The sequence below is a fragment of the Adelges cooleyi genome, unplaced genomic scaffold (genome assembly GCF_023614345.1).
Source record: "Adelges cooleyi isolate 19-005CV unplaced genomic scaffold, UGA_ACOO_1.1 ACOO_flye_CR_arks_rails_tigmint_CR_PRNA_30, whole genome shotgun sequence".
NCBI lineage: Eukaryota > Metazoa > Arthropoda > Insecta > Hemiptera > Adelgidae > Adelges > Adelges cooleyi.
In genome coordinates, this window is record NW_026095971.1 from 19,701,014 (window position 1) to 19,724,292 (window position 23,279).

Here is a 23,279-nt window from a genome sequence, read left to right on the forward strand (position 1 = left end):
TCAATTGTAGCACATTTTTAATAAATTTATCAAATAACATTTCAGATAATGTTTTATATTGTAATTTTTTTTTAATTGAATTTGGTTTAATTTTAGTGTGTGACAAATACATTTCATAATACTTAACTCAATGAATTTAGACTTTTTTGAATAAGGCCCACGCTTTTCTTTTCAATCAAAAAATAAAGATGTTTAACATTATTTAAAATTGTAGTTAAATTTCGGTTGTTTTCAAGCCTATATTCAACCACTTTTGTATAGGAATATTCTCGACTTGTATGTATCAAAATTGCCTATTTAGTACGCCGAATTGCTGTTTTTACTATTCCGGTGAACATATTATTGTTTTATTATAAATATTTTTAAGTATATTGGTTATGGTGAAAACAGGGTTTGCACAAATAAACACTGTACCAGTACCTACTAAATTCACCAAGGTTTCATAGAAAAATAAAGGAGAATTTATTATCTATGCTTAAGGGAGAACATTTTTTTAAGGTAGATCAAATACTTTTTTTAATTACTTATAATTAACTTCAAGGTTTGGAGTGGATAAGTAAACAAAACTTGAACAGCACATGTATTAATAGAACCATTAGCAATTGAACATATTCGTTATACAATTAGGTACTTGTATACATATTACTCACCTGTGTATCTGTGAAATAACCTTATCTACCCTAACCTAACAGTATTTCATTTGAGAGTAAAATAAATACAACCAAAATTAATTTTATGGTCGCTTTATCAAATAATTTTTTTTGTTACATTTTATGAAAATATTTCCAATATTTCATTCCTATTAATATTTTTCTAAGAGACTGGTATTGAATATACAGTGGAGCATATTTCTTTCGAGTTACTAGTACACATGTTTTTTCTACCTTGAAATTCATCTTCTTGTTCATAATAGAATAAAAAATCAAGTACAATATCATTAATTTATGTGTTGTAATTTCAGACCAAAGAGTAATTATCTTGAGAATACAAGGTAATCATTTTCATTGCACTTTTAGCGTTTCCACACAGTCGTTTGATATCCTTATGCACACAAGATTTTTGTTTTAATTTCAGCACTTCCAGTTCTTGACGTATGGAATGTGTTTAAAATTCACTAAAAATGCAACAATTGTATGAAACAAATTTCTAATATTTTCAAGGAGTAAGGTTAATAATATAAAAAATGATTTCTTCGGATCATCACCGGATTTTAATAAATGTAGTTTATTATAGGGAGTATAATAAAACTTAGATTGAAAATTATGTTTTACTAATAATCTAAAAACTCTGCGATAATATATTGACCTATGTACGCAAGTCGCAACTACTGTCTAAACAAAAAACACTTAATTAAATAAAGAAAAAGCAAAAAATTATTTTATAAATATATATTCCCAGTTATTACATATATTAATAAAGTTATTCAAAGTTATGACTAAAAAAAAAAAATAATTACAAAATATGATATTGTGAAATATGTGTTGATATTTAATATCAACACAATTACAAATGTACAAAGGTTTATTACGGATTGATTATTGAAGGATATGTGGATGGTAAAACCGGAAGAAGAAGACCAAGAATGGAGTACATTTCACAAATTATGAAGGACATAGGAAGTTACCGAGATTTAAAGGAGCTGAGTTTTGAAAGAGAAGCTTTGAGAGCTGCGGCCAACCAATCGAGAGATTGAAGACCTGAAAAACAAAAAAAAATCACAAATATTAATACAATAATAATAACACAATTACAAATATACAAAATTATCACAAAATAAGAATAATCATAAATGTTAATACAATTACAAACATACAAACTGCGACCCGACTATAATTTGGTTCAAAATAGGTATATGTAAACTGATGTATATATCATATGGCTGTAACGATCTAAGTTGTTTTCATTACAGTTTACATGTCACCTTTTTCTACTTGATAAGAACTCGGGCGCAGTTTACATGTATGATTTTGTTTTTACCCGTGCCTTGGGCGCAGTTAGAACGGACAGTTCCTGTCATCAAGAAACTTGCTTACTTGTTATTATAAACATCAAAATTTATTATTTCACAAAAACTTACCAAATTTCTTTACTTAAACCTTAATTTATATATTTTACTTAATATACAAATTCCAGTCTTCATTTAGAATTTATTATAATAAAAAAAACATAACCTGTGCAGAGTTTTACATCTTGACAAAAATTGTATGTATTTTCATTGGATTTCAAAAAGAATACACGACTAATACCTACTCTAGATTTGAGTGTGGACACAATGCCGATATCCAACCGTAAATAATTATAAATAAAGAGGCCATAATTTTAATGGAGGATAGCTCTCCGGGTCTTCACAAACGTGTATATGGTATACTATAAAGTATGGTTCTTGCATAATTTTCTATTATTAGTTGATCGGCAACTATGCTTAATATATACTATTCCTAGCAATAAAAAATATAGAATATAATTTTGGTACATTTTTTTTGACAAAAAACTGTTATCATACAATTAAAAAATTGTAGGTATACTAAGCATATACAATTTTTTGTTGTATACTAATCTTAAAATAAGCATTATAGCCAATTATAATTTGTGAATTTAAGCAAAAATAAATAAATTTAAAAAATGTCATAAAAAAATCATTTGTTTTATTAATCTTATTTTCAACTATAACAGTTTGCATACAAATATTCAACAAACTTTCTAAAATATATCAACTGTCTTGTTTCAACATTTCATTTGGTTGACTTAGTAGTACTAAAAACAAATTACAACATATTTAATTTTCAGTAGCCTTTAAATATATAAAAGTTAGTATACAAATATTGCTTTTGGAAAAAAATCTTAGCCTGATGATGTGTTATCAATGTTGTACATAGCATGCTTAAATTCTATTAGGAATTATTTTATTTTACTTTTTATATGAGCCCTTTACACAAAAATTATAATATTTTACTAAAAATATATATAGTAAAAGCTCTTTAAATTAAAATTTTTAAAACAAAAAAATAAAAAAAATAAAATAAAAATTGTTTGGCTTTTGTTCAATAAGCTCATGATATCAGTTGTGCAATATATGTTACGCAATAAATCAGAAAAAAACCCAGACTAGATAATGACACTACAAAAGTATGAAAAGTTCATAAGTGTATGAATTCTAGTAACAAAACAGAAGAAAATATTAACTAACAAAAAAAAAAAAACAATTAAAAAATAAAAATGAGCATCATTAATGACTACTTTAGTTATCTCATGACATTCAAAATTCTGAAAGTTTAAGATCAACTTACTACGTGTTTTGAAAGTACTCAACTTGTACAGTCTTGTTGCTCTGTTAGTACATTTACAAAATCTTAAGTTTCTGAACGTTTTTCTACTTCTGCCTTAAAGTTTTTCAAAGTTTAAATACTTTAGGGCAGGAGTGATTTGATTATTTGCATAACAGTATAGAGCTGAATGGATCTGAAATGTGTTAAATGGATGTAGTCAGATATTATATTAACAATAAAGGTGATATTAACATTGAACTTCATACATATTCAGTAATTGTGTATGGGTGATAAATTCTATTTACTGGTTCCGACATAAAAACAGCTTTTTACTGGAATGCCATAGATTCATTATGATCGCCCATTATGTAACTCAATCTAGCCAACATTCTTAAACACTGGACAATACACTTCTTTCAAAAGACCTTGTTGAATCTTAGTTTGACCAGTAGTAGAGTAGAAATAAAATGCGTCAGTTGCCTGAAAACATAACATGATGAAAAGTAGAGAACCAGTAAATTTTGTGAAATAAATTATTTATTATTTATTTACTCTTGGATTGATATGCTTAACAACTGGGAACATATTGATGACATCTTCTTCAAAAAAATTAAATCTATTTTTTGCATCAAAGGAATATTCACGTAATCATATATGAGTACCAATTTTTAAACAAAATGACCTATAAATAATTAAATAAAATACAAATATTGCCAACATGTACATTGCTAATGTTTGTAAATACATATTGTTAAGAATTAAAATATTTTAACATATTTTTTATTACCTAAGCAATGATATTTTCTGAATTGAGTAGTGTTCACAAATAGATTCAACTGTTTCTGACACTAGTTCCCAAACATAGTACGATTTAAGTTCAGTTCGAATTCATGTCCCCAATGTTTGACGTGTTAAATTAGCCCATTCTTTATTTTCAACAGTAAATATTCGATTTAGTCGACTCTTTCGTTTGTTATGCTTTTTAGTTGGTTTTACATCATCTAATGTATTTTGAGGATGTGGAGATGAGCAGGAGGACACAGAGCAATTCAAAAAATGACTAACAACATTAGCTAAACTTATAAGTTTAGCAGACTACAAACAATTAATAAGAATATAAGTGGTTAAAAATTACAAAAAAAAAAAAAAAGCATACTTGTATGTAAGAATTAAATACACCCCCTCCGTATTTGAATGGGAGGTAAGATGGCCCCAGATTTCCCCATATAGATTTCGTCCATTTTTTTCTGCAATACTACTGCTTGATGCGTTAAATGTTTTAGAAAATCGGATGATTCTTGTGTTTTCTCATGTTTTTCGCCAAACTAAACAATTTTATTGAAATTATGGATTTAGTGAAAACATATTAAACATAATGAATAATTATTATTTTACTTCTTATTTGTAGATTGCCTAAGTTTCTCTTTCATTACTTAATGCAGACCGAAAATCACCCATACAACTGAGTCTGTGCATGGTGCATAAACAATCATACTTGGGACGGTGCAACTAATTAGTAATTACTAAATGATAAATAACCGTCACTTTTGATTTAGGGCCATAAAATGTATTCCGTGATAAGGTGATATCTCTTATCCCATAAAATATTATAAGATTTATAACTTTTGGTTTAAAAAATAAAAATTACTAATTAGAATTTAGAGTTTATACTTTATAATTTATTAATTATTCTTCATATAGTTACAAATACAGCTTAGATTATGTATCTTCATTATAGAATGATTGAATAATATAAGGAATGTTGAAATCAGTTTATAAGTATAACAGTCAACTTGTTACTCTAATGATTATTTAATATAATTCAATTTTGTTATATTTATTTTAAAATATTTATAATAGCAAGTCAAGTACTGACAAACCATCTTTCAAAATTGCTGGTTCAGTTAGGTTTATTATATTTGGTTTAGTAGTTTTACTCCATTTGGGTTGTGAAGTTCCGATTTATATTTCAAACTGGAAAATGGAATTAAAAGAAATCGATGGCAGTGTATTAGAAGGCGTACGATAGCATTTATAATAATTACAAATGAAATGCATTTATAAATATTGACATTGTTATGTTTTTTATAGGGAGGTCAAATACTCAGATTGAGCATAGCTTTTTCATGCCTCTTTGAACAGCATGTAAAAATATTTAAAATAAGAGCCGGACGTTCAAGTCCAGGATTGAAACCGCAACATTTAGCTGGTATAACAGTACATACATAATTTCATTATTTTTAAGTTAAACGTTTCATTTTGCTACAAATCAAAATACATATTAGGTTTTATCAAGTATTTTTGATACACCTTCTAGATATGTGGTACAATCAATCTAGTACTTCTACAGTTTTCACATAAACATTTATTAGCTCAATACAACCACTAAAAGTAGATAATATCACTAATTTTTCGTATGAACAATTATATTTTTTAATATACCTACAATATAAAAAATAATTTCCAACTGTATGTTCACTGGGAACTTTTGAACAGAATAAGTTAATAACACAGAACTTTACATGAGGTTTACTTTAGTGCAGGAGTAGGTTTTTTATGAATACAAATTTGATAGGCCTGTGTTAATATAACTTGACTTGATCTAAATTTCACAATTGGTTGTTGTTTTCCAAAAACAAGATTGTTTTATAAAACCCCAGTAATGATAACCAATACAATTTGTACAACAAAATACAGATAAGATTGATGTTAAATATTTGCTAAAAATATTGAGGAAATGACAACAAACAACATTGTTTAATATGACTGTACTTTTTTAATTTTTTTTTTATTAGGAATTCAATTAGTAAAACAAATGTGTAATGCAACTGTAACGGGAGACAAGCAAAATTCATGTGAATTAATATTCAATCCTAAAACTTTGAAAATGGGAAATTTTAATTTAAATATTAATCCACAAACTGCTGCGTAAGACCATTTTACAGTGAATGTATAGAATGTTTGTAATTATGACATATATATATGTTTATTTCAGGAGCATCCCTTTGATGATTCAGTCAGTTTTGCCCGTTGCTATATTTGCCAAACACAATTCAACGATAATCATGAAGGGAGGCACCGACGTTAGTTTCGCACCATCAATGGATTATGTTACTAACGTAAGGTTAAATAGATAATCCAGACGAACAACAAATACTGTTTTATTATAATTGCAGGTTTTATTTCCTATTATTAAAAAAATGGGTATTAGTTGCTCGGCACAAATCAATAAACGGTAATAAATAATGTCCTGTATATATAAATACAAATATATTTACAAACTGTTAGCTACTTTATTGAACGACTCATTTATTTGTGTATAGAGGTTTTTATCCGAAAGGCCGTGGAGAAGTAATACTGAAAATTGATCCCATTAATGGACCTTTAAATCCTATTGTTATTGATAATTTTGGCGATCAACCGACCATCAGAGGAATAGTTTTTTTATCTGGACCAAGACATTTAAATAATAAGCATCAAGTAAAACAAAAATCAATACTGCTGTCACACATAATTATTTAATTAATTTATTGTTATTAATGATAATAGCTAGAATTGGTTAGGTTAATTGCATTTTTCTTTTAGATAGTAAGTGATATAGAAAGTGCTGTTAAAAACAAATTAAACAACTTTGGTTATCATAAAGTTGACGTTGAAACTAAGATTGAAGAATCTGATGGTTCTGGTGGAAGTTTAGTGTGAGTTTTTATTAACTTTAAATAACACTACCGTCTACTTTTACTCGGGGTTGTAAATATTCTTGGCTTTTATTTTCAAAATAACAAGTAATTAAAAAAAATGGTTTTCTTTTTTTTCACTAAACTGATTTGCATTTTATTAAAAAAAAAATTTAGTAATGGTTTTTAAGGTTTTGTAATATATTTTGTTAAAACATAATTATTAGTTACAAGATACAATTGACATCATTATTATTATTTTTATAAATGGGTTTTTATAAACATCTCTGTATTATGTACTCGTGCCTTGCGTATACTAATTTTACAAGTACCGATTAGATTAACTGCTCTATCAGGAAAGTGTTTACTTGGAACTTCTGCATTGTACGATATGAGAAAATCGACAGTTCAGAGTATCTCAAATGAAGCGTGCAATAAACTTGTAAATGAATTAGATTCAAAATCATGTGTCGACGCTAATGCTGTGGATAATGTAATATTTCTCTTATAATTATTAATTATTTTATATTAAAAATTGTTTTTTGTATTTTAGTTAATTATATTTATGGCACTAGCAAATGGAAAATCAAAAGTCAAATGCAAAGAAATTACTCTTCATACCGAAACTGCAATTCATATTGCTAAACAGTTTACTAATGTATGTAAAATAATAGTTTTAAATATTATTCAACATAAATAATTTTTTGTAAACTTATTTTACAGGCTAAATTTGAAATTACTCAAACCGAAGATGGACTGAAGGAAATTGTTTGTGAAGGTATTGGATTTAAACCGACTTAACCTGTAAATGATAAAAATTGTTTTTTGTTAAAATACTATAAACTATTGTAAGTTTTATTGAGTGGTTCCTGTAATGTCGATAAAATATATTGTTTTTTTAAATTTATATAGCTGGGTATCCACTCTTGGGCGTTTTGCTGCACCTCAGTCCCAAAGTTAAAATCAGGGTTCATATAAATCCTAGAAATTGTTTGAGACCTAGAATATTATATCGCTCTTTGGAATCCTGGAAAGTTTTCAATTTTCCTTAATAATAAATAGTTTAGTAAAATTTAAATTACGACATGAATAGTTATTTTGTATAATGATTATGATTAGGAACTATAATTTTTCAATATTTTAGTACAATATACAATTAATTATTCTTATTATAAGATTTTGATTTAAAAGAGGCTGCATTTTGGGTAAAAAAAAGCCAATATCATTTATTGTAACCATTGCCAAATGAGCTTAAGTTTTTATTTTCCATAAGGCTTTGTGTTACATTTTTTAACAAAAATCTTCATTGAGTTTTACCAAGGGTCGAGGAGTCCCTTTTATTTAACATAACATAAAGCACGTTATATTTTACATGTTTAATGGTCTGATTTCTTGAGAGACACTGTGTTGCTCAGACTTAGTATAAGTCCGCCTTAATGATACTACCACTAGAAATCTTCTGATATATATAGAGCCTAGCATTATGGTGGGTAGCATTTATTTAAATATATTTAATTTGGCAAAAGAATATCTCTCGGCAACAGGTAATAGAAATTATGAAAAGTATTTCATAGTAAATACCTTTTGGAGATTTTTTTTATACAAAATTATTATTGTACAAAATTATTTCAGCAGTTATAATAGATTTCAACCAAGTTAAGTAAAAGAACAAACAAGATTCTTCAACTTTTTCAGCTTTATTTTTTGCACAATACTAATATTTATAATTGCAGTTTTAATATTTGTACTTTATTACATTTTTAAAAACATAAAAGAAAAATATAATGATTGTACATTTTATAGAATAAAATGGTTATAATAATTTTTTATAAATAAAAAATTAAAAATCAAACGTGAATTACAATTTTTTTCCTCATTGCCTTTTGGTCATGAATAATGAATGATAAAATCATTCTATCATAAAGAATTTATTTTAGTAGCTTAACTATTTCTGATAAATGGCAAGTCACAAGGAAAAGAAAAAATATTGCACATTACAAATACTATATAATGTGTATACTTTTTAATTAACAGTACTTTTGTGCTTTTCATATATTTTCCTAGTTTTGAGTATCTCCAAAATATTGTGTGACATACAATGTAAAATGCTAAATTCTAAAATAAAAAATTATAATTATAAGATACTTCCATTAAGACGTTTGTACTAGTTATGGTATAACACATTTCAACAAAATGTGAACTATAGACAAATAATCTCAACAAAAATATGTTACATGCTTATTACTAATAAAATGGAATATTATTTTAAATTTGTATACACAATAAAAAAACAAAAACTTTTACCAAAATGATTTTTGATAATTATAGTGTGATATTTATACATCTAGTAAAGTTTAAAAATATTTAAGAACAGTAAAATAAAAAATTGTTCATCCATATACCTTTTTGGCAAATGTTTATATATATATATTATAATCTATTCCATATAAGAGCGGTAATGCGCAGAAACCAAATTGTACCACTCTCGTAAGGGCCTGCGCAGCCAGGAAAGACGTGTTTTGGTTTCTGCACACTACCGCTTTTATATGGAATAGAGTATAAATACATATAATGACTGCTTTGTTAATGTATTATCAACAAATGTTTGAAATTAAAATTGTATAGTTATTTTACAGTTAATAATTAAAATACTATACATACGTATATATATATCCGCGACAAATGCACATATTATAATTATTTACCACCAGTTCTTTCTTGGTAGATCTCGATAACGTCATCGTTCATCATCCCCAATTTCTTAGGTGTATCATCGTCAGTAATACGATGGCCATCAAAGACAAAACGTAATTCTTCTACTTGAAAGCCCAGCTTACTGCAGTATGAACGTTTTAGACGGCCTAGTGCAGTGGCAGACTTAACGCGAAAATGTACCTCATTAGTCATGTCACTAGTAATCACTCGTAAGCGAATGTATTCATCGGATGAAGCTTTTTCTTCAGGAATAGCCACATCTCCGGCACCGCTGCCCTCGCCATTGCCACTCGCCTCGGTCGATTCGTTCTGTTGTTCATCGTTAGTCGATGCAGCAGATTCCTCCACATTCGGTGTTTCCTCTTCACCGCCCGACATAATTATGCTAAAAATTTTGCATTACATTGAAAATTAAAAAATAACCTACATGGAACATTTTTGCATCACTCACCAATTAAAGCTAAGCGCTCGTTTGAAAAAAAAAAATGAAAATACCCTGACAGTATTTTTAAAAATCCGCAAGCTTCGACTAATAATAATATCTAAAAACACGTAGAGGTAGAATTGAACTTGAACAGCAAGCAACTTACAGCGTTTAGTTTAGTTTGGTAAACACACAAACATAGACGCTCGCCTTATCGCTTGCGCCGTGTACTGTTGTTATCAACATTATTCTGTGATTCTGTGATCATTTATGACCGATGTAGGGTGCAGTGATATGAGCATTAGCCAATTGCTGCCCGTATCCTATAGTTTGTGTCTAATATAATCTCCCGTCACCGACTATTTCGGGTAACGGTGCACATCTACGCATGCTCTATGGTACATGACCAAATCTGATTGGCCAATGGTTTTGGACATGCGCATTAGAAATGTGTTGCTTGAAACTCTTAGGAACATTTAGTAACAAAAGGGGGGAGGGGTTTAGTTGGATATTCTTTGTGACATCGACAGCTGGTAACCGTGGTAACCAAAGGTTGCTTTTAGCTTACCGGCTTATGATTTTGGCGCCAATCGCCAAAATATTTAATTATTCTATTAATTCGAATTTTATAGTACATTTTTTAAATATAAAAGTTTTAGTAATTCATGGGCGTGTAAAGTGCTGGCCAATGTATATCACTATACCTGTCATGCTACACAATTGCTCACTTAAAAAATTAGGATGATATTAAGGATGTATTTGGATCTCCGAATAATAATAATATGTAGGTTCTACACTAGATAGATACTATTGTTTTTGTTGAAAATAATATAAATTATCGAACAGTAAAATTATGAACAGTCAAGGTTATACATGGCCATTTATCTTACTAACGATTCTACAATAAAATGTATTATGTAGGATTTTTGCAGCCACTAACATTTTTCGATCCTGGATCATTATTTGAATTGCATTTCTGAATTTTACAGAGTTAGAACAATTAAAAAAATAAGAGTCAAAATCCATATACGAGCATTATCCATCTGTACTATATTTAATCTTTAATAATAGTTATTCTATTTGTTATTGAGAACAATTAAACCTAAATATTAGTCTAGTTGTTTGTTTGTATTTTTATGGCAATTGTTAATGTTTTTCGAGAAGTACCAAATTTATAGTGATAATAAAATTACAAAAGTTATGCCTTATTATAATAAACGTAAAACAATTATTTGTTTATTTTTTCTGAATTTTGATTTCAGATTGTTAACTTTGATTTTAAAGATATTTAACTTCATCGGGATTTCCCAAATTATTCCTAGATATATAAAAATAATAGACTTCAAAGACGAAAACCTAGTATGTCTACATTAGAAACAAAAAATTATAACAGCTTTGAATAATAGTTTTTTTTTACATTTTAATAAATATTATTACTTGTTAACTAAACATTTTATTAAGACAATAAATTTGTTTTAATCTGAAATGGTGTAAAAAATATAGTTTTTATTTTTCACAATACGTATTTGTATGTACAATTTCTAGTGGTGATGTAACAACTCAATGTCGATAGGATAAGAATTGTTAATGTTCATCATCACTCTCCGAATCTGGATAATCAATAACTTTACGAGTTCTATCTTTTATTGCATTGTGTTGTCTTTGGTATATACTTAAAGCACCTTTAACAGCAATATACAACAATCCACCCTGAAAAAAAGTTGATAATTTATTTTTAGATAAAAGACTGTATGACAATTGATCATTTTTACTTACCAACAAGGTTTTTTGAATATTTGAATAAGAACTATTGTGGAACAATAAATTTCCAACTATGGTTGCTGTTGTCGGCAACAATAAAGCTGCACAAAGAGTAGTTGTCGGGTTGATAACAGGGTTGAACTGTACCGAGTGAGTTGTAGATACCATGTTCACTGGTTCACATCTATACGACACCCAATAATTATTAATATATTAAATTAGAGACAGGTTATATAATCAAAGTTATAAAAACATAATTTCACGTACCTACAAAATCTTATTGTAAGTAACAACATGCCTAATACTAAATGAATATAAGAAATAATTTACTTACAAAAATGAAGGCATAATATTCCTTAATAAAGGAAGATTAAAAGTAAAGCGTTGAATTGCTAATAGTAGAGTTTCTTCCCAGTTAACAGTTTTACTCATTATCAGTGTAAGCGGTATGGCAGGCAACATCAGTAGTAGTAAATATGGATCAGTATTTTCCATAATGGTTATTGCTTCTTCTTCACCCATTACCTAAAAACAAAGCTTGTAATTAAAATAAATTGTTTTAAAAACGACATGTCATAAAACTAAAATTATATGCAGTAGCCTATTTACACATTTATTTTCAGAATTAGTGTTATTCGCTATTCAGTTTTCAATAGTCTAGGTCTACCTTTGACCATAATTCAATAAATGAAAAAAAAACAAATTTTCTTTTTATTGTTTTATTGTTTTAAGAAATAACAATTTCTTAAACAAAAATTGTGCCAAAAAATAAAATATCAATAGGTTACACAAGTTAAACTATTAATAATATAAGTAAGCAGCAACAACTAAGTATGTCGCTAAAGTAATAACTAAGTAATTACAACCAGCCACTCATCTAAAGGAACTGAAGGGTCATAACCAAAACGTGTAATTATTACACATAATATGTAACATACATAAGTATCAAACTTGATAATCCTGTAAAAACAATGACTTATGTGGTTTTTTGAAATGAATGATTAAATTAAAATTTTTTACTACCATTCAGTAAAAATAATACTAAATACCTGCATAATAGTAATTGCTCCGTATGACGCTGCAGACCAATAAAGTGTACTAATAACAACGCCAGCCGTTAGAAATGGACATAACTGATTGGAAAATTTATCAAGCTTATTCAATAACTTGACAATATAATCTATGGAAAAATTAATTACATTTTAAAAATGAATTACAATTTATCATACTCAAGATGATGATAACAATAATGATTTTTATTTATGTTTTGCCATCTATTTATTGAGGCTTTGTGGTCTAATTTTAACAAGATTTCTCCAAGCTTTGGTCCTCAACATTTTTATACACACAATATTATATTTTGCACAATAAAGAATTTGGGTATTAAGAAGAAGCCATAACAATGAAAAATAAGGTACAAAAATCTGTTCGTGCGTTTTAATAATACGGGCTTCCGAGTGATTTTAAAGCAAAAAACGTTAGGTAAAAGTTGTAGAAAACAATATTTCAGAGACAATGACTTAGCTTTTTTAAAAAGTTTATCTTAGAAAAAAAGTTACAGGCATTTAAAAAAGTTAAAAAATCTGTTTTTTGCATTGTTCATTGTTAATATTGAACATAACAAAAAATGGATAAGTCATCGTCTCCAAAATGCTGTTATCTTACGATAACAGTTGTTTTTGCCCTAAAACCACTATGGATCAAGTATAACTCATTTTGTGTAGCTATGTTTAGATGAATTTTTTTTTTTAAATCGCTGTCAAGTATGGCTGTGATAGTCTAAAAAATGAATTAGCTACCAAAAAAGAGTCTTAATTACTGAACTAATAATTACAAATCACAGTTTAACCTTTAAATAAAGATTTTGGAAAAAAAATGCCTACAATTTAATCCTTATGAATGGGCACTATGGCATCCTCTTAATGAATTAGGTATGGTGGCGTATACATTTCTATAATTTGGACATAAAACCATAATCATAACATAAAATCTGTGAGGAGGGAGACAAGTTTCTGTAGTTTTTTTTTAATAAAAAACAATTTGTTTACAGATTTTAAGAAAAAGGCTTAGTTTAGATCTAACGCTAATAAATTTACTTTATGTCTAATTATAAGAAATTAAATCCAATTATAAATCCTAATAATATACAATTATTAGATAAATTCATAGTTTTATCCTTATTCTTGTTTTACTGTATTGTGATGATATAGTATTTTAGTAATTCTGTAAGTAATTTCTGTACACTTTTCAAAAATGCACTTAAAGCAAAAAAACATAATTTATTAAATATTTTATAACATAGAAATTCGGTTTCTAGAAATAATTTTTAAATAATTAATGGTAATGTCCTCAAAAATGTGATCAAGTTATTATTTATAGGTATTTATGTAAATTTCATTTGGTACTTTATATGTTAGAATACGATTTAATGATTACACATACTGACTTCATTGTAAATAATAATATATTCTGTGTTACACTGTGGGCAATGTACTTCAATAGTAGAGTTTTCTTTTAGTTTTTCATCCACCCAGCGTTGAACGCAATCTTGATGTACCTATAAAGTAAAAATAATAGTTTTATCTGTTATTTATGGTTAGTTTAATCGAAAAGGTCATAGCTCAAGAAAATTTAATTAAAATAAATATTCATTAGAAAGTACATATAAATGTATAATGGATACCAGCAGCAACCTTATTAAGGTGATAGAGGTAACTTCAGTTGACCCAATGCCATTTTACAACTGCTTTAAGTTAATAATATACATACTACATAGTGTACATAGGTATTTTATTTAAATAAAATTATAAATTTTAAAATGTATAATATACTACACTAAATATATTATTAAAATTTTAAAAATGTATTACGTTATATAATTAAAAATAACGCCGGCCGTACTAGATATTTTGCGGAGCAAACATGTTTCTCAATGAGACATATTTTAAAACATGCATATTTTAATTTTTTAGATTATAGGTAGGGTATTTGCCACTCCCTGCTTTCTATATATTATTAAATGGAATTTAGTAAAACAACCTCCTATGGATTAGAACATTAATATTATTTTAATTAATTTACTATTGTTTTATAAAATAATAAATAAAAGAAGTATTAAATCAAAATACGAGCATAGCTTATCTAATAAAATATATTAAATCTATGCTCATATCAAAACAATTATAAACTATTTAATACATTTATTATTGTAACAAAAAATCAAAATAACTAATTTAAATGATGAACTGTTGATAAATTTTAAATAATATATTAATATTGTAAGATTAAAGAAAGAAAAAACACATCATTGTAAAATTAATACCTTACCAGCTTTGCATCAATGTTAAAATCTAAAAATTAATCAAAAATCAAACTTTTTTCTTTTTATTACCTTTTTATACCTAAAATATAACGCTTATCATTTCAAGGTTACCGAGTGGATTAAAAATCCTAAGAATGTAGCAAAATTATAACAACATAAGAATGAAAACAAGAAACCAACTAGTTCTGTTTAAAAATTGTATGACAAATATTACCCAACGAGTAGATCCCCGACATTTGCATGGCGATACCCAATCTCTGCTGCCTTCGAATTCATCATCGTCAGTTCCAAAACAAACCCAGCAATGTTTTTGTCTACAAGTTAAAAAAAATAGTTATCGTAAAATTTATTTTTATTTACATGCCTAGATTGTTTAAATTGAATTATCTTACTCTGAACTCTCTCGATTGTTTGTAGATGGATAAATAGTAGGATTTGAATTTGCCATTGTTTACCTTAATAACTTATCTGTAAGTCAAATTGAAAAATATCTAAGAAAATATAAACATTTTTAAATAAACTAATTAAAAAAAAAAAAATTAATGTGAACATTTTATTTAAAGAAACATGAAAAATAATCTACAACACGTACCTTTTAACCGCAGACTATTGGCCTATGAGAAATTTTGTTAAAATATTTTCATGCACACGAATATTCCTTGATAGTCGTGATTCGTGAATCATAATTCATATTATGAACTCTATTTCGTTTCAAACAACGAAATATAATAATTGATAAGTAGTGGCTTTCGTTATCTCATATAATACACAGCTGCTGATAAAAAAAAACGTAATATCATAGATGGAGGTTGGTATTTACTATTTGATAGTACACTACTACCAATACAATGTAAAAGTGTTTCTAAAGTTTATTATAGGCCATAGGGTCGTCGCAATAACAAAAAAGCAACAAAAAAAATTGTAATTCATAGTGCTGATACTTGATTGTTTCACGGTAAATAGAAGTGGTATATTAGGAGGATGGGAATTGAGAATGTTGTACAAAGGAAAATATTAGTCTTTAGGTGTTATATTAATCTATGGGGCCAAATTGTACCCTATTGGACTCATGAATCTCGGATTTCAAAACAAATTTCTACACGATATCCATAAAAAAAAAAGGAATTTATTTTAACGTCTAATATTATTAAAAATTTTAAAAATAAAACACTATTTAAGCCACTTAAAAATCATATAAATACATATTAAGTATTATTGCAGTATAAAGCAGTAAAGTGTATTTTCTGCTGAAAATCTAAAAAAAAAACGCTTAAATTTCCCTACAAATTTCTTTCGGATATCGTATTTTTGAATTTCAACAAATCCAAAATCTAAAAACAATTTATCCTTATTAGAAGTATATTTTTTTTATTTACAATCTATACAAAATATGTATAATCAGCAAGTCTGATGACAACGATACAATGGCCTAATGTGTGAATAGGAAGGCTCTCAGCAGTGCCACCTGACCAAAAAATATTATTAAAAATACCTATAATTTATTTGTATGATGATTGAATTGTTATTATTGTTGTTTTGTAATTTTCCGTAATCTTGTACTTGAGTCGTATAAATAAATAAATAATTTAAATTTGAAATATGTTACAGTCAACAAAAAGTGTATTTGCGCTTTGCTCGTACCTACTGTCGCCGGTTTGACTCTCGGTCACGATCGGATTCGCTTGCTAGGTGAAAACCCGTTCAGTTAAAAAGAGCCTAACCTAACCTAACCGCATAAGTCAACTTCCGATACCGACATAAACGTTGAAAAAGAAAATAACAATTATTTAATATATGTCTTAAAACAGTAAACACACATATCTTTAAATATTTAATTCAAATTAAACTAGATAGAAATATATTTAAAGTTGAAAGTGTACAAGTCAATAAGAATATTTTGATCCTCGTGTTTTACTTTTTCTCCTTGTTTTAGTAAGTTATAAGCAATTATATCAAAAAGTACCTACTACCAAAGGTCTTATAAAAAAAAAAATTGGAAAAAAATCAAGGGAGACTTTTATCAATGAGTACAGAGTGGAAAAAAATGTTCCAAAAGGCAGAAGTCAAATCCTATACAATGTCAATCTTTTGAGATCGAGCTAGCTTCATCGGGTACCGTAAATTCGATGTCTGTCTTTGTTGGTAGTCTCTTCATTTACAGGCCCGGGCCGAGTTTAATTAAACTAATTAGGAGCAATATGGATTTTTTAAAATTAAAATTGTTTCTTTTATTATAAAATAAATCAGCCTAAATTGTTTTTTTTTTAATACAGACCGGACCGGGTTGTGACTTATTAATTTTAACCGAACCAGGAGGTACTAGATAAGAAAAAAAAACGAAAGTTATGGAAAAGTATTCAATCCAGAAGAGATAAGATGATAGGACACATGACATGAAAGTTTACTAATGACAATAATTGAAAGAGATGTTGAAGGACACATCGGAAGAGGAAGACCAAGGGCAGAATACATGACCCAAATAATGAAGGATATGAATACAAGGACCTGAAAGAATTAAGTTACGATAGAGAAGCATGGAGAGCTGCAACAAACTAATCAAAGAATTAATAACAACAAAAAAGGGGGTTTTAAACAATTTACGCCTAAAAGAAAAACAATTAATTTTTTGACCGGACCGAGCTTTTTTAGGCCCGTGCAGATCTTTTGTAGTCGACCACAATTGTAACGTTAAGACAGAATTGCCAGATTTGAAAATTCCTCCATTGCATTTTTTTTCAGCACTAAAATTGTTTAGTTTTTTTTATTTTTTCAGCTATAAGTAACTCATAAACAATTGTAACTTGTAAGGCCCTATAAAATTATACATCAAGTCTAATACAAACAATTATTTCGACCCAAGAACCTTGAAGCTTATGAAGAAATCCACAGTACAGCTTTAAAAAATAGTCTCATTGAGAATCGCGGATATCTTCACAGTGGGTAAAAGGAGTGACCGTGGACTCAATTTTGGATCCTACCATTTATTTATTGGGAACACTCAAAATGGCCCAACATTAGAACACCAAGCCAAATTATATATTATTTGTTATAACTATAATAAATGATGATTAAAATAATTGATAGTATAATAGCTTAACTGATTTTAAACTTGTAAAAACAAGTTCATAAAAAACAATATTACAAATCACAATTATTATAAGTTAGTTATGCCTTTTGGAATCATATAAAATATTGTTTGTGCGAAGAATCGTTTATATCGTTCTAAAGTATATAACTTAGCCTAATTTTTTTTATAGTTTTTTTACAAGTTCAAAATTAGACAATCAACATTTATTTTAGTTATAACGCAAATTGTAAATTTTGGCTTAGTAACGTTTTTAATCCTTATAACAATAAGTATCCGTTTTCAATGAAAAATACAACAACTAGATATATTTACTGCTAGACAAGGGCAAATCTATGAATGAATGAAGGAGCTAGAAAAAAAATTAACTTAAAATATATAAAAGCAATAGTCATGGAGTTACAGTTTGCATAGTAAAAAAAACATATTCTAATATATTAAATTACAAAAAAAAAAATAAACATAAAAATACACTTTTAATGCTAAAAATTTAGGTATACGAGGGAGGGGCTTTAGCCCCCCGTGGCTAAGTGATCAGTACAGTAATAACTAACTACTTATATGAAAATTGTAAGAATACCTAAGATTTTTAATTTTGATATTATCTTAACACTTCAGAAAAAAATGTTTTCATCATAACATAATATAATATTATCTAGCTGCATAATATACTAAACAATTCATTACAAATATTTAATGATATAAATAATCACATATACAATGTACAATGGCGCACTCAAACCTGTCGTGGAGCTGATATCAACAACCCTTTCATAAATAAATATTATTTGGGTAACGGTCTGACCATTGAGTATATATTGTATAATATATACTTAATGGTATGATGTGTAATATGGATATTAAGTCTAACATAGACTTAGTAATAGAAAAGCTAGATGAGTGAATTTAAAAATAAATATTTAAGGCACCCCCGACAAAGTTAACTGTGCGACATTGATCTCGTGAAAGTGTTGATAACGGTATTAATAATAATAATAATTAAACATTGAAACATAATATTTTTTTTGAAGAGACAGTGCACTTAATCCCGTTGATAAGCACTTGAGCTGCAGGAGATACATACATGAACCTACTCCCGCGGCACTAGTACTTAGGAACAGGATATGCGTGGCCGTTGACGTCGATATGAATTCCATTAAAATCACACTGGACCGACAAAAAACCTGCCTTACAATTTACAACGATATCATTGTGAGAAATAGTGTGGTCCAATACGCGAAAAATCGAATTAAAAAGAAAATTAATATTTTACAACAAGCGTTAGTTTTTAGAGATAAATAGAAACAAAACTAAAATGAAGTTTAAACAAAATTTCAAACAATAATAATAATAACATAATACGAGTTGTGATAGTGAAAAATGACTGTGGTAAAATTGAAGGGTAAAGGGAAAAAATAGGCAAGTCATTTTATAAAAACAGCCATTTTGTTGTTATAAAATTCGTTTTGACACGAAACAAATCCGTTATTATTAAACACGATTAAAATAAAAAATTAAACATTTTTCAAACGTTTTTAAGTATTTTTGTTAATGTTTTAAAACATTTTTTTCTTCTATTAAAATATGTACTTTCCCGGTTTTATCCTTAAATTAATCTGTACATAGACATCAAGATTAGAATGCGTCAATCACCTATTATAGAATATTCAAGTACCTATACTAAATAATTTAACTTTTTAGTACTTTTATTTTTATGATGTAGATTAAGCAAAATGAGCTTTTAAAAAATGTCAAACATATTTTTGTTTAAAAATATTGTATGAAGTGGTTTGAGTCAAAAAAACGAATTAATCGATTTATATATTTACATTGTACTAAAAGTTAATCCGAATTAAATAATTTTATATTATGCTACTCCATTCTATTCTAAATGATGAATAATAATATGTTGGTATTCGTATGGTATTATTAAATTTTTCAAAAGAGCAAAATATAGTATTGTACTTCCTTTGAAGTCTGTAATCAATCAGTATAGAATTTGGATTTTTAGAATACTTTTGCACGTCTCAGATAAATGGCAAAAAAAAAATTGTTTAAATCTCATGTTTATTTAAAAGGGACGCCCAAAATAAATAATGGGACGGGTTTAAATTCAGTGATGTGGGTTTTTTATGGGAATATTTTTTTCATCATTTAGAACAGAATTAGCCTCTGGGAGCATTAATTTTTGAAACAGTTCAAAATAACAATTAACAACCCTAATACAATACATTAAATATACTTAGTAATCAAAAATAAAAGTACATAAATACAAGTATATAAAACAGTTAGCGTATAAACTACTTAATAGGGACTTATAAAGTATTAACGAGTAACGAATTTTTTTTTTTTTTAAATACAGAACCAATGAGGGGGAACTGTTTTTCACATGACTTCCCCCTCAAACGAGTAACGACTTAATGTATGTTGTATTTATAATTAGCATTTTTTAAAAAAATAATAATAATAGTCTCTACTCTCTACAAACGTAACCGTATTGCTGAACAATTTTCTAAAAATAAAAATAAATGGTATTTACTATTTGATGTAAAACTAAAAACATTTGAAGTAGAAACTAAAAGAATAAAACACAATAAATTTTACAACGTTGGCATAATGATTATTCATATTAATATTATATTGTACCTATTAGCATGTATGATATGGAGATATGACCATGAAAAATGACAACTCCAAAGAAATCATCATCTTTCAATCCCTTAAGGATTTTCATCAGCTCAAAATCTACCTGAGACTACACTATGGACTATTAAAATAATAACTTAAAAAAACAATTGATTATAATCTTTTTTGTTGTAAGTTAAAAATATGTACACTGACAATTTATTTCGCATAACTAACCTCCTTAAGATACACAGTGAATAACACACATTATACATTTCACCTCATAAATCGTTCAAGCTTCAAAATAGGAATTCGGAGTTAAAGTTTATATCGGTAGAATTTTAAAATAACTTAAATAAAAGATAAAAATAATGTATAATTCGTTTTTATGTATGTCATATAATTAATTTGTCCTGTAAAATTAAATACAAATTATAATATACTCACCGTAACAAATAAATTAGAACTTTTTTAAAAAAAAAATCGGTAACAACAGCTAGTGCCGGGCGGACAGTCTTCGTGTGCAGTATGCATGATTGTTTTTATTGCATGTATATGTAGACAGTTTCCATATTCACATTATTGTCAATAATGGACCGTTTCGGACGTTCGAACTCTATGGACTGACTAAATGCGGGATACGCACAGAGTTTGTCACCGTTTAACAATTTTAACCAGCTCTGGACGTGGGGGGATAAATTAAGGTTTTTATCGCTCATTGGCCAAGCAATCTAATTTGTATCTCCTGTGCATGATCGAGTTGCCACCACCAGTGTGTTACACCCACTCGCCACCGCCGTTATCGTCGCCTGTACAATATGCTCTATAGAGATGTACGTATATGCAACACAGGACAATCGCTTGTATGAGTATTCATCAGGGTTCTGCACTATAATAATAATAATATGTGTCTATTGTCCGCAGATTGATTTTTTCAGAAAAATCAAAACGCCACTATCACCCAAAAACTGATAGGAGAAAACAACACGTTGCTATATTTATACTCAACGCACGACACTCGTCATTTAATAGTAATTACTCGTTAATGTTTTTTTTTTTTAGAAATAAAATGTATCCAAAAATTACTGTCAATCGGTCGACCGTCTCTACAGATTTATAATGTGTATTATTATTAAAACAAAAGTCAGTGGTATAGCGAGGTCAGAGCATAATGGAATGGGAGGAGAGTTCACGTGCCTGTAGGAATTTTTAAATTTAAAATAATAAAATAATTATGCTAAAAAATTGTATTTTCAGTATTAGGGTAGATCAGGGTTGTACTCATGATTGAATTAAACAATTTTATTGCACATACATCCCTTCTTCATCAAATTTTCGATGAAAAAATTAAATGTCAGCGTAACGGCCCCAATCAAAATCAAGTATATAAGTACACATAAAACAATTTATAGAAATAAAAAATGATACATTAAAGCTTATACAAATGAATGAGAAAATTTATTGACATGGTCGTAATTCATTAAAACTAAATGTTCTTAAATATTGCCTATTTAAAACTACTCACTTCCAATCCACCCAACAAAAATAATTTAGAATTTGTATCATTTGAAGACATATTTAATAAAGTTGTTCACAAAAGTACAGTGTTGCAAAATATATTAGTAGTGTAATATATTAAATATGTATATAAATCAATTAACATTTTTATCAATAAAGAAACTGAGTACCTAAACCTGAGAAAAATGTATTTTTTAAATATTTTTATTAGGTAAGTTTATATTTATGTATTTAAATAAAAATAACTACATTCATTTTGGTAAAAAAATGTTCAGTTAAAAATGATTTGACTTACACATAAAATTTCATTGAAGCCTCTAAAATTAATTTTCCCCAGGCTGTGGTATAGAGCTTTTAGTCCCTGGGGTGGATACGATTAGGGTTGATCGTCTTTCTCTAACAATTTGTTGCCGTTGTTACCCATATATTTTAAATAACAACTTAATAAAAATATTTTTCGGATACCCGTTAACTGTCGATTCACTCACACAAAGCAGCCTAGAAATTAATTACGGTCATAGTGTATTTTTTTTTTTTTTTGGTTTTTCCGTAATAAAAAAAAAGTTTGACAGGATACGTTTTTGAGAAAATTGGATATATTATAGCCTCACACTAAATCTACCTTCAGTCTAATACCAGACCTTAATTTCTAATACAACTCTCGAAAAAGTTTCGACCCTTTCTGTAGAAAAGGGCTTATGATATTTTTATTGTATCTTAGTAATTTTCCCTTCATTTTTTTGTTTTTGCCATTAAAAAAATATGAAAAAAAAAATAAAAATAACAAACAGAAATGAATAAATTGATAGCTATAATTCTCTTTTAAATTCGATACCTAAACATATTTATAATATATTATACTTATTCAATATTTAGTATTTAGTTA

The 23,279-nt window shown here is 27.6% G+C and overlaps 3 protein-coding genes and 1 long non-coding RNA gene across 8 annotated transcripts; 1 reads left to right on the forward strand and 3 right to left on the reverse strand.

Annotated features, from left to right (window-relative positions):
* Window positions 1–1,393: 1,393 nt before the first annotated feature.
* LOC126838430 (uncharacterized) lies at window positions 1,394–4,844 on the reverse strand. 4 transcript variants are annotated; one of them, XR_007685693.1, is made up of 7 exons: window positions 4,662–4,844; window positions 4,423–4,591; window positions 4,054–4,361; window positions 3,819–3,948; window positions 3,533–3,746; window positions 3,311–3,459; window positions 1,394–1,697 (listed from the first exon to the last, which is right to left on the reverse strand). It is a non-coding gene; the product is annotated as an uncharacterized LOC126838430 (long non-coding RNA). The 4 variants fall into 4 exon arrangements; XR_007685694.1 differs by having other exon boundaries at window positions 1,395–1,697; window positions 3,288–3,459; window positions 4,054–4,192; window positions 4,662–4,842; XR_007685691.1 differs by having other exon boundaries at window positions 1,396–1,697; window positions 3,288–3,459; window positions 4,662–4,842.
* Window positions 4,845–4,935: 91 nt separating this feature from the next.
* Window positions 4,936–7,850, forward strand: LOC126838427 (RNA 3'-terminal phosphate cyclase). The gene is made up of 11 exons (XM_050572832.1): window positions 4,936–5,045; window positions 5,127–5,286; window positions 5,358–5,475; window positions 6,062–6,194; window positions 6,262–6,385; window positions 6,443–6,501; window positions 6,590–6,746; window positions 6,852–6,964; window positions 7,283–7,436; window positions 7,497–7,601; window positions 7,667–7,850. The coding sequence occupies exons 1-11, from the start codon at window positions 5,026–5,028 to the stop codon at window positions 7,742–7,744; spliced, it is 1,221 nt and encodes a 406-aa protein (XP_050428789.1). The 5' UTR covers window positions 4,936–5,025; the 3' UTR covers window positions 7,745–7,850.
* A 1,101-nt stretch (window positions 7,851–8,951) lies between these two features.
* On the reverse strand, window positions 8,952–10,335 carry LOC126838428 (small ubiquitin-related modifier-like). The gene is made up of 2 exons (XM_050572833.1): window positions 10,110–10,335; window positions 8,952–10,043 (listed from the first exon to the last, which is right to left on the reverse strand). The coding sequence occupies exon 2, from the start codon at window positions 10,034–10,036 to the stop codon at window positions 9,641–9,643; it is 396 nt and encodes a 131-aa protein (XP_050428790.1). The 5' UTR covers window positions 10,037–10,043; window positions 10,110–10,335; the 3' UTR covers window positions 8,952–9,640.
* A 1,177-nt stretch (window positions 10,336–11,512) lies between these two features.
* On the reverse strand, window positions 11,513–15,916 carry LOC126838219 (E3 ubiquitin-protein ligase MARCHF5-like). 2 transcript variants are annotated; one of them, XM_050572469.1, is made up of 8 exons: window positions 15,758–15,916; window positions 15,558–15,656; window positions 15,380–15,479; window positions 14,286–14,400; window positions 12,893–13,023; window positions 12,178–12,368; window positions 11,859–12,027; window positions 11,513–11,792 (listed from the first exon to the last, which is right to left on the reverse strand). In XM_050572469.1, the coding sequence occupies exons 2-8, from the start codon at window positions 15,611–15,613 to the stop codon at window positions 11,667–11,669; spliced, it is 888 nt and encodes a 295-aa protein (XP_050428426.1). In that variant the 5' UTR covers window positions 15,614–15,656; window positions 15,758–15,916; the 3' UTR covers window positions 11,513–11,666. The 2 variants fall into 2 exon arrangements, with proteins under 2 accessions (XP_050428426.1, XP_050428425.1); XM_050572468.1 differs by having other exon boundaries at window positions 15,558–15,633; window positions 15,758–15,915.
* Window positions 15,917–23,279: the final 7,363 nt, after the last annotated feature.